The following is a 12,392-nucleotide window of genomic DNA, read 5'->3' as shown; positions in this document are numbered from 1 at the left end:
AATTCTCTTCTGAATCCTCTGAACAGACACATACACATAAAATTATGACAAAATACCCATCTCGACAATAATTCAGGTAAACGCAGTCAGTTATATCTCAAGTGAACGAAAACAGCTCGGATGTGATGTGTATCATTATATCGGATCCGTGCATCAAGTCTTAAAGGGACAGCGACCTATAAATACTGCGGTTGTCATTAATGATCATCAAACAACAGTGAACAGTGAACACTATGCAGTGTTATTTTCCCTAATTACTACATTTCTGTATTTGAATACTACCAACCTTATTTTATTTGTAACATCTTCTGTTGTATTTATCTATGCTTGTAATTTGTGTATTTGTTCTTATTTTTACTGGCTGTTCTCTTGTCTCTTTAATCATGTTTAAACTTTCTTAGTTAATCTAGTAGTATTTGCTGTGGTATCAAATAAGTACTTCGCTTTAAGTAATAAATGGAAAGCAAGTTAAATTGAAATATTTTTCTTTTCTTGCTGATCCGAAAAATGATCTGATCCGTGGGTCAAAAACTGTAATGTGATCCAAACCGTGAGATTTGTGATCCGTTGAACCACTAGACTGTACTGACAAACTATGCTGACACCGTGTCCGCGCCGCAACAGGACGCGACAAAGCGACCGTTGAAAATAATTTTAACTTTGTGTCAGCACGTCATAAATAGAACGAGGCATCAGTTTACTGCATCTAGTGTAGACAACATACACTGGACGCGTGATGTGATGTGACCGATGTGATAAGCATGAGTTCTGGGCCGCGGCGTGGCCGGTATAAACACCAGTCCAGCCGCGATCAGCTCTGGTGGCCGTACACAGGCTTTAATGTGCTGCAGACGCATGCCGTGATGCACAGATCAGCTCTAGTCTCTAACGTCACTGAATCTGTTGTTAAAAATGAGCCATCCATTCATCATATCATCATGCAAACTAAGAATTAGAATCATTGTAATGTGACGATCAAATATAGGTGGGGGTGGGTGGCGGGTGGCGGGTGGATAATTTGAAGCAGCGGACTTGGGTGAAGTTTGAGCTCATCTCTACACAACACTGACCTGGATCGCCAGTAGCAAACAATGGAGTGCGGACAAACTTAGTGGACAAACTAAGTAATTACACCATTCAGAAGCTTTTAATCTGCGTTATATGTTCTGTAAAATAAAATGTTCATATCGGCGACATATTCGGCCGATAATATCGGCTAAACGATATATCGGTCGGGCTCTAATATTCACCACTAATGTGCACTGCAAATCAATTTATAGCTGTATTCGGTTCCTCACTGATGTGGTTTATAATGGATTTTATTAGTTTATGGACCTAAGGTGTGGTTTATTCTTGTTTTATTCTGAGGGTTGAGAATCAGGTGCCTCAAACTTGTTGACCTTTTCCCCTGCAGAGCAGCACAGCAGTGTGTTTCTTCCTCAACCAGCAAACTGTGAGTCCCGGTGGCCCTCTCTTTGTGGTGGTGGTCGTCGCTGACGCTGAATAGATCCAGTGTTCACTTGTTTTAGAGTGAGAGATGGGGGTGGAGGGAAACTTCTGGAGCCTCCGGAGGGTACAAGCAAAGGGGGGTGTGGAAGGGTGCATAAAGATGTTTCATTGCAATGCGCCTCAGGCTTTTGTTAGCTCAATGTATTTAGGCCTGAGTTTAAAATTTAAGTTTTTGAATTGCATATAAAATTTCATTTAGATTACAGATTAATGTGTAATCCAAGATTAATGTGCTGCATATCAGACATGCATAAATACAAATATTTGATAAATATTTCTTGAGTGTGCATCACCTCTGCGGAACACAATGGAGTATTGGCCAGACAGACTTAATATGTGAAATCTTAAACTGATACAAATTACCGCTAATTAGTCAGTCCTCTGACCAAATGCCAAATCAGAGGCCAACAACGGCATTCCCAGTGCATGCAAACGGCCCGGGAGAAGCCATGCGATTTATGCAGCATCTCTGTGGTGTACAAATCTGTGCTTCCTCCCAGCACAATCTCTCCATTGATTGCAATTTAGAGGGAAAAAACGATTTCCTATAGTGAGCCATTGAGATTGTGCAGTTTGTTTGTTTTCTTGTTCTCCAGTTATTAGACATGTCGGTTTGGCCCTGACCGACTAAAGCTAAGATGGCATTAGCCTGTTAGCACCTGCTGTGCCGCAGTGGTTAGCTGATTGTGAGAAGCAAGCATTGCACACGGGGGACTTTTTAAGGCACAATGCAGTACTTAGATATGCATTTATGCATGCATGCATGCACAAGGCCGTGTTGCGCTTGCTCCTCGGAGAAAGAGGCCAACGTGCATTTTGCTGCTACAATGACCCCATTAGCATGGGGGTGATCAGTGGTTTTGCATTGGGACAATTTAAAGACTCTGATGCACCGTCGCTGGAGACCTGCCAAAAATACTGCTTCTAGAAGGTATGCGACGCGTCTGCAGTGTTTGTTTACATCATATGTGGGTCTTTGGAGGATGAGTGCTTCGCAGAGTCATCCCTTCAGGAGCATTAGGCTCCTGCACCAGGATTGGTTACAATAATTGGATGAGGCATTAAGCATTAGGCGTGTGCAGGTTCGTCCCTGAGAGTGACGGAGTGCCAGTAAGAAGGTTTGTGGGTAAGAAGGTTTGAAGGTACGATGGGTCTTATGTTTGTAAGGTCACAAAGCCTCTACACCTAACATTTCTGGTTTTCTCCATCTTGTGCTCTCTAAGTATATAATTATGACAAATCTGGTGATTTTCAAACACAAACTGGGAATACTGACATATATTAAATTATCGCAATTAGCCATGGTTTATTTTGTGAGGTTGCAGGAACTGTATGTTTTTCAATAAAAACAAGAGTTAATGAGGGATAATAAAAATAAATATGATTTAAGTTAACATAAAATAAGGTTATTTTATATAATAAAAATTAAAGCTAGGGCTCTAAAAATATCTCTAGTTCAAATATCTTCAGATTCATGTAAATGCATTTCCCCCTGTCCACTTCCCTCAAACTTTATTTAATTTGCATATGTTTTTTTTCATATATGCCTGTCGTCATCAGCTACTCTGTAGAATAGAGGTAATCAGAAGTCAGCAGAGGTCAGATCCTCCCCCCAGAATTAGATGGACACCATAGGCCTCTGACCCCCCCCCCCCCCCGGTCACTGTTGTTTACATGCAGAGGAAGCAGTCTATATCACTCAGCAGGATCATTAAGGTCGTAAGGCCGTGTGACTGTGTGTGTGTTTTCCTCTCAGAACAAGGCTGTTTTACCCCCTCTAATCTCCTCAGCTCTCCACCACCTGACATTCTCACAGGCCGATTCTCATCTATCATTCTAAACAGGATCAGTAGCAAGAGAAAAAAGCCAGGAGGGGTTGAGCAGATGCAACAAAGCCTGTATTTACAACCAATATTAAAATAGAGAGATGTGATCTAGAGGAGTTGTTCTTCATAAGAGAAAACAGCCCTTGAGGTCTATGAAGTGGAAGTGATGTTTCATGTGGTTGTGTTTGTCTAAAAGACTAAAATCTTTGATATTCTTCATTACTAACTAGTGCGTTATTTAATCTGACCGTATTGTTCATTTTTTTGACTGCGTAATTTAAAACTAAGCAGGTATTGTGTACCATAACTTTTCACATCTGACCTGTCTGTTTCAGATATTGGCACATTTTCTCCCTTTGGTTCATTTAGGCACATATAAATACAGCAATTGCACTTGAATCCACACCAAAATAAACAGTTCGAGATCACCTGAATGAGGTATCTCAGCCTGATTGAAAATAAACTCTTGTTCAATTGTGGTGAGAAAGAAATCCAACCCAACAGACCAACGAACCAAGCTTGAATCGTGATTCATAATGGGAATGCGTGACATAAAATGCAAGCATTGTCTGATTTTGAGCACATTAGTTATCATGGTTGAAAACCGAACTGAACCAAGAAGAAACTGTAACAATTTGTGTCTGTTTCGGTATGGAGCAAATGATCTGCAGGTCTGAAAACACCCTAAGTGTCCAGAGTTCCCCCATTTGATACAAATACTATTGTTTATTTGCCATGGGAACAGTTGTTTGCAAGTCAATGTGGTCATTGTTAATGTTCTCAAGTGCACAATTCCTATCAGTAACCGATGGCCATAGATAGCTAGATCTCTGTCCAAGACAATATATCTTCTCATATCTTTTTTGTTCATATCTGGCAGCATATATGTAATGGGTTCTTTTCTCCCGGGCTTTCTCTCTTTTTTCCATCACTCGCTCTGTCCCCCTCCCCCCATTTTCTCTAATTTTGGATGCTCAGCTGCCTGGACCATCTGTGTGAGGACTAACTGAGGAGATTTTGTAATGGGCAGAATGAGTCTGAGGGGTGGAAGAATGAATGTCGACCTCAGAAAGAGTCAGGGAGATTTTACAGCTCTGGAATATAATGTGGATGAGGTGTCCAGTGACACTGACGTCCGCTTTATGAGTGTGCGTTTTCAATGATCGACTGACTCTATTATTTTTTTCCCATGCTCCCTTGAGCCAAGCCACTTCCTCTCGTTGGCCTCTTCCACTGTATGAACTTTGCGGTGGAGCCACTGCTCTTAAATCATGCAAACAACATCTGCTTCAGTAAGGCATTGTGGGTAATGCATCTGGCATTGCTGCTTTGCTAGTAGTTAGCAATTAGAAATTCCCCCAAAGGGTTTTGAAAACCAAGATATTTTTTATACATGAAATGGCACCAAAATAATCTTGTGAAAGATGTCTTGCCAAGTGAAAAACGGCATTTTAATCTGTAAAACTGTATTAATGACAACTGTAATCTTACACCAACCATCACTACTAATAGCTGGCAACTACTTCTTGTGTGGTTTTAATTCAGTTTGGTTACAGTTTAAACAAATCCACAAGCTCTGAGCTCTGAATCAGCTGTTGTTTTCCCTCGGCACAGCACGCTCTTTACTTCATTCTTAATCTCTTTTTTAGCCAGTTTCTCTAAGACCTGATTCTTTATCTGATTGTTCTCTTAGGTCTGTCTGCCAGTGAGAGGGGGTACCGACTTCTTTCTTGTTCAGACTTGTTGTTTGTTTGTTTATTGTCTGAGGTCTCTGATCAGACTACAACTCTTGTTGCTCTTGTTTTCAGGTCAGCCATAACCATCTGATAGCAGTAGACTCCAACTAGTGGACTCCTGGGTTCCTAATTCCTCTTCTGCTGAGACGGACCTCCAGGACTAGGACAAGATGAAACCGGATGGTGTTGACACGGCAGCAATGGAGCCAATGGAAGCATTAAACGCAGGTCCTGCAGTCGAGGTGGTGCCAGTGGGTGAAGCTCAGGAACAGGCTTTGCCTGCAACGCAAACAGAAGGTGAACCGCAGCAAACAGAGGCAACCAACAAGACCGAAAAGGACAAGCCCGTGGATCCCAAAGCTAAGACGAAGTCTCCTGCCAAAACAAAGACAACCACCGCTGGAACCAAGGCATCTACAACCAGCTCCCGTCCCACCACTGGCCAAAGCCGCCTGACAAACGGGGCACAGAAGTCGCAAGCTAATGGCGTCACAAAAAAGACCACCACAGCAGGCCTGGAGAAGAAAACCTCAAACACTGCTGCCACTAAAAAAACAATTAGCTCTACTTCTGCACCCACAACCAAGACCCCAACCAAGCTGGCTGAGAAAAAGCCGGTGGGGACGGCGAGACCTGCCAGTGCTCCAGCCAATGGCGTGAAAACAACAGGGGCCGCACAGCCCATCAAGAAAGCCCCCGCTGCACCAGCCAATGGTCTGAAGTCTAAACCAAAAACTACAGGTAAGTCAAAAGCATCATCTGAGCTTGTTGATTACAGCAGTGGTTCCTACCCCCAACACTGCACATTTTGCATGTCTTCAGAAGAGTGGTTGGGAACCACTGGATTACAGCATTAATTCAATGTAGGACAGGGGTCTCCAACTCCTTTAGACTTCCATGAGAGAAATTCTGATGTAGCATATCAAAATTTAAAATGAACTGTCTGTATCTGTCTTCTTGTTTTAATGCTCTCAAACACTCTTCGCACCATCCTTCTCTACAGCTCCAGCTTCAGCTCCAAGACCCGCCACTGCGTCCACCACTAAGACCAGCACCACTGGCTCTCCCAAACCTGATAGGCCACCTGTCGCCAAGACAACCAGGTAAGCATCTCATTGGTTGGGAATGTCAAAAACTGAGCTCCCAGACTGGGTATGTTAATTAGAATTCTGCAATGTGGGCCATTTCAGTAGCTATTTCTTTTCCAGTGTTCTTCAGGCATTGCTTATGCACTCTCACGTTGCATTCCACATCTCTCGGAGACAATCACTACTCCTCATTTACTAAATACTTAAAGCATTAGGCACCAATTCTAAGTCTGAAAGGGAAAGAGTTTCATTTGCTGGGAAATGAACAGGCACAGTCCTAAAATTCCTGATTACAAAAAAAACTAAATGTGAAGGGAACCCTCTTGCCAGTGGGAGAGAGTTTAGACTCTCCCCACTGAGTTTAAGATTCTCTACTATCAGAAAAAGGTTTGGACCCTCCCCAGTGTGAGAGAGTTTAGGAAGTATCCACAAGTGGACCAACAGTCTCAACAGCCCCTACAGTATTTTCACATGGCGACATGCTGATATAATGCAGATGTCTGGATATCCAGGACAGATGCAGAGAGATGTTAGGATGGTTATCGTGCAGGGAGACAATCTGAGTCACGCTGGGAATCACAACATAGAGCTCACAGGAGCCGATTTGAGATGTCTACAGTCAACCATGAACAGTGGAGTTTTTTGTAACTTGTTTATAGAGGCGATGAGGGACATCCTGAGGCCTGTAAATGAGCTCAGACTCATGATGTTATGTGAGGGTGGGGGAGAAATGTTTGTATGAGTTTGTGAACATTTTTTTATGTGATATTTGGTCCCACAACCATGTATTTATGTTAATAAATAGTCCAATTTATTTATTTTTAATTTAAATACATTTCCAGTAATATATGACTCAGTTTTGGGTGCGGCACATTTTTTTCTTCACATTTGTATGCATGTGAAGAGTGTTTGTGTAATGTGCATATACGCATCCAACCATGTGTGCGTCCTGCCTTCAGCAGTAGACATTGTACTGCAGGGAATACTGCGTCTACTGAACCTACTGGATTCTAAATAAATAAAACATGCATTTGGCATTAATGGTGCATGTTTGCAACCCAAAGCTTTAAAAAAATCTGTAGAACTGCAGTTGCTACTTGTAGCACCAAACGGAATTGCAAAAAGTATAAAAGCAGTGCAAGATGTGAGTCCTGCATTGGGTGCTAGCATGACAGAACTGGCCAAAAATATGAATCATTTTGATTGATTGAATTCTTAGCGCAACCTTAATGAATGAGCTTTTTCCTGTCGATGATTACACCATACTGATGTAAGAACTATGGGCTGGTCAGTAAAAGGGCGTGCCCAGCAGCCAACACTAAACCATCGGAGTCATTTCTCATAAATGAATTGCTTTCTGTATCTCAATGTCCCACTTTCTCTCCTTCATTAGGTCATGGTAGAGTTCAGTCCTCCAGAGAGATGTTTTATTGCAACCACTGCATCTAATCTCCAAATGGAGCGTGTGTGTTTCCCAACAGCCAACTTGATTGATGGTTTATAACACTTCAGTGATTCTGATTTTGCTGCAGTACTTCACGTGTTTCTCGCTTGTCAGATTTCTGTATTTTTATAGGCATGTTCGCTAGTGTCCCGCTCCTTAAGTTTGATATGGCTATACTTTGGACATGCTCATTTGTCTTCACTATCCACTCTGACTGTGGCCTGTTGCTGATTTTTTTTTCCTCTTCAGAATAGTTTATTTTCCTGAATTTTGAAAGTCTTAAAGAATATATAGTTCCCCAAAATGAAAATTTCTCTATACTGTGATCATTCACTTCAGCTCATGTAATTCCAAATCCGTATGACTTTCACAAAAGCAGAAACCTCCAGTAAGATGACACTGTCTATTTAAATTTGTTTATAATATAGGAATCGTCTCTAGGTATTTATGATTTTTGTTTTTTTTCCACAGGGCACAGTATAAAAAAAATGGGTGCAGGTCCATGCATTGTTTAATTAGTCAAGAGTTGTAAACAGTTGAAAACTTGCATATTTGATTTGACACAGATTTGCCACCGCAAACCAAGAAATCACTACACATTAACATTTTTTTTAATTTTTTGCTGTTGGGGTAAAGTACATAAATCAAAAACTTGTTCAAATGAATGACTGTTGGCCCATATTAAGCTAACACAGCAGATTTACACACAGGTGAGTGCCAGCAGGTATACGCAATTCCATCAAACGCTGCTGAATTACAGCTTAACCAATGCATTAGGATTCATCCTGAAGGGACATGAACCTCGTTATTGAGGTTAAAGAATCCCTTCAGGCCAGAGTGCCTTATTAAAATCTCGTCAGCCATAGTCTGCCAGTCGCTGGCTCAGGAGGAGGTTGTCTTCGCTCATTGCTGCTGTGGCTTCAGGGGAAGTTTTGCCACTCACAAATGTAACGGCAAGTTAAACAGTGTTTATTCGTTTTATCAGTGTTTATTAATGTTTATTATTATCAGGCCGCAGGCTTCTCCATTGCTCACAAAACATCAAAGACCTATCTATAAAATAGTTGAATGGCGTGCCGTTTGCTTGAAGCACTTAAAGCAAATGCACATGTCTAAATGTGCTTGGATTGTTTTTAAGCTTCAGTGCATTTTTGGCTTTTATTGTGCATTATATTTGCCCTAGACCCTGGCACAGATCTGACAGAAAAATGCTTGGCTTGCGATGTGATGGCTTATTGTAAAATTTTTTTTTTTTAGTTTTTCTCTATTAGAGGAATAGTTCACTCAGAAATTAATGACCATAAATGCAATTATAAATAATATAATTAACTTTGACCATATCACTTTATTTATTCTGCAAAAGTTATTTGACAAAGGCTGTTACATTTTTGCAAGGACAATAATGTACCACCAGTGTTCTATTAATTTACCATAAAAGACCCAAATAATATAGTGCACAAGTCATATTGTTTCTTTATTGTGCCCTTTTTGGAGCTTGATGGCACCTGGTCACTGTATGCCTTCATTGAAAGAGGTTTTTGTTTCTCTTTCTCTCTCACACTCACTTTAACTCGCTCTCTGTCTCTTGTGTTCCAGGAGAACAATGCTTGTGCTAATCTCTGTGTGCTCGCTTCCTATACGGAGTCATCCTGTCACTGTAGATTATTCATATTGGTTTTATGTTTGAGATTAAGATGAAGATACTTTTTTTTTTAGAACCTCTCATTCAACCAACAATATATATATGTGTGTATGTGTATATATATATATCGAGACACGAGACTGGGTTCACGAAAACGAGACGAGACAAGATTTTTAGACTTTTTTAAAGAAATCCTCAATGATGAAATATATAGGGAAAAAGCAAGGCAAGGCTGAGGGATAGTTAATTAAATTAAATTGTATTAATTAAAAAGCATGTCTAATTAATTAAAATCATGAAACTTATACATTTTTACCCTATGAAATGTTTTATTTTGTTCTCACCATATTATTTATATATTTTATTGTTACCAAATTCTGTGTTTTAGCATGTCTAATTATTTTAATGCATAAAACAACTTAATTTATTAATTTTTTTTCTTATAGAAGCCTTATGAATTATTTTTCCCTCACAAATTCTGTGTTGTGTATTTACATTTTTCTGGTTATCATATGAAGGCATAAAACATTAATTTAATTTATCATTTATTTTTTAATTATTGAAAATTAAGCAAACAATATTTTTTTGGCAAACAAAGGGGATTTACTATTAAAATAAAAAAAAATGGAAGAAATGTTTTGTGTGATTATTCCTTAATAAATTATGTTTGTTTCATTTTAATAGTAGTAGTAGGTTATGTACATTCTACTGAAAAATTGTTATAGGCACAATGTCTTCCAATCAAACCGGACTTTTATTTTGACGGGTTGCCGTGAATACCTTTACAGTCCTGTGTATGAGATATGACGCTAGTTTTACTCCAATCAAACGCTAAAATGCTCATGAAGTGACTCTTAGAGCAGTTCTGTAGATGTTGTTCATGTGTTTACGTCCTTTTAGTGAGACGGCAGATGCTGAAATCACCGCGAGTGTCACGCGGGCTTCAGAATGTGTGTAGTAAATGAAACCGCGCGTCTGCGCCATTCATTAACAGAGACAGGCAGAACATGCAATCATTTATTTTTTAATTATTGAAAATTAAGCAAACAATATTTTTTTGGCAAACAAAGGGGATTTACTATTAAAATAAAAAAAAATGGAAGAAATGTTTTGTGTGATTATTCCTTAATAAATTATGTTTGTTTCATTTTAATAGTAGTAGTAGGTTATGTACATTCTACTGAAAAATTGTTATAGGCACAATGTCTTCCAATCAAACCGGACTTTTATTTTGACGGGTTGCCGTGAATACCTTTACAGTCCTGTGTATGAGATATGACGCTAGTTTTACTCCAATCAAACGCTAAAATGCTCATGAAGTGACTCTTAGAGCAGTTCTGTAGATGTTGTTCATGTGTTTACGTCCTTTTAGTGAGACGGCAGATGCTGAAATCACCGCGAGTGTCACGCGGGCTTCAGAATGTGTGTAGTAAATGAAACCGCGCGTCTGCGCCATTCATTAACAGAGACAGGCAGAACATGCAGGATTCATATTTAAATCGACTTTTGCGGTTTAATGTTTACAGATACTAGTCCATATCATGATTTGATTTAAGTGTAATTACCTACTTTTGATTAATTTATTCAAAATTTGACAAATTCTGTGACATTCCACGTTAAACTGTGAAAAATTATTCAGCAAAATTAGATTTTCTTATCAAAGTGATAAAATTTTGTTGCAAAAATGAGTACACCCTCTTGAAAGTTACTAAATAAAAATACAAAAAAAAGTGTATAGGTTTAAGGCTATTTTTGATCAACAGGTAAGTACAGGGGCATCTCAATAAATTAAAAAATCGTGGGACAATTCACTAAAAAAAATGTTTTATTGGTCTTATGAAGTATTCTAATTTGTTGAGATAGTGAATTGGTGGGTTTTTGTTAAATGTGAGACAAAATCATCACAATTAAAAGAACCAAAGACTTAAACTACTTCAGTCTGTGTGCATTGAATTTATTTAATACATGAGTTTCACAATTTGAGTTGAATTACTGAAATAAATGAACTTTTCCACGACATTCTAATTCATTGAGATGCACCTGTATATTGAACCAAAACTTTTAAAGACAAGTAATTTCCTGACAATTAAAAGTGTTATATAGCCCACTGAATCATACTTAGACTTAATGCTGGCAGCAGTGGAAACACTTGGGAGAGAACTTCCAGGAGACTTATTTCTTAGCATAAAAGAGGACAATTGTACAAGAGGAATACCAAATTAGTGTTTTAAGTGTGAAAATGCCTAAGTAGCACCAACATTCAAAAACAATGGACTTGTGATAAGGCTCCTGAAATACTCAGGTCTTCACTTTAAGTTTTCATTTAGTGATGAGTGAATTTTTGCATTTTTGAACACCAAAATGTTCTGGTGTTGCTAGAGGAGGAGTACAGAGAGAAGTGCCTGGTTCCCACAGTGGCATTCAGTGGTAGTAAAGCTTTTATAAAGGGATGAATGAGTGCTGAAGGTGTGAGGGAGTTGTGCTTTACCAATGCTGGCATGAATATTCACACTACTGTGTGATGTAATACAAAAACCTGAAACTGAAGATGCTACCCTCCCCTCATTCTCTGCTTTATTGGGCATTTTTTCAGCATGACAATGAATATATTCAGGATTCAAGGTGAAAATCCTTCAGTGGACATGCATTTCACTCAATCTTAACACTCTTGAGCTGCTGTGGGGGATTCTGTAGAGACGAGCTGAGCAACACTCCTCATTAAAGATCAGAGCATTTAAGGAGGTCGTCCTCCAGGAGTTAAACAGGACAGATGTGAAAATTTGTCATGAACTTGTACACTCAGTGCCAAGAAGAGTCGGAGCAGTATACTTTATGTTCTGGTGGACATACTAAGTACTAGAATATTATACATTTTCTGAATTAAATCTAGGTGTACTCATTTTTGCAATCCTTCATTTAAACAAAATTGGCTAATTTACTTATCTTACAGAAAATATTGGCATATATTTTGTTGTTTTTTAAGTATATGTTTAATATGTTTAAATTTTGCCATCTTTCCATGAATTATATTAGTGATCACTAAGAAAATACATATTTTATATTTATTCAGAGGGGGTGACTCATTTATGCTGTGCACTATATATATATATATATATATATATATACACACAGGGAGGAGAAAAAGGT

At 39.0% G+C, this 12,392-nt stretch overlaps 1 protein-coding gene across 1 annotated transcript in view; it reads left to right on the top strand.

The window, feature by feature from the left end:
* The window catches only part of LOC107563751 (mucin-5AC-like), a 29,020-nt gene that overhangs the window by 9,051 nt on the left and 7,577 nt on the right, over positions 1-12,392 (top strand). The window contains exons 2-3 of the mRNA XM_016248695.1: positions 5,144-5,812; positions 6,075-6,174. Coding sequence (XP_016104181.1) covers positions 5,242-5,812; positions 6,075-6,174 — 671 coding nt within the window. The 5' untranslated portion in view covers positions 5,144-5,241. The remainder of the gene's footprint in view (positions 1-5,143; positions 5,813-6,074; positions 6,175-12,392) is intronic.

The sequence above is a fragment of the Sinocyclocheilus grahami genome, unplaced genomic scaffold (assembly GCF_001515645.1).
Source record: "Sinocyclocheilus grahami isolate Dianchi unplaced genomic scaffold, SAMN03320097.WGS_v1.1 scaffold888.1, whole genome shotgun sequence".
Taxonomy (NCBI): domain Eukaryota; kingdom Metazoa; phylum Chordata; class Actinopteri; order Cypriniformes; family Cyprinidae; genus Sinocyclocheilus; species Sinocyclocheilus grahami.
This window is presented reverse-complemented; position numbering and strand designations above follow the sequence as displayed.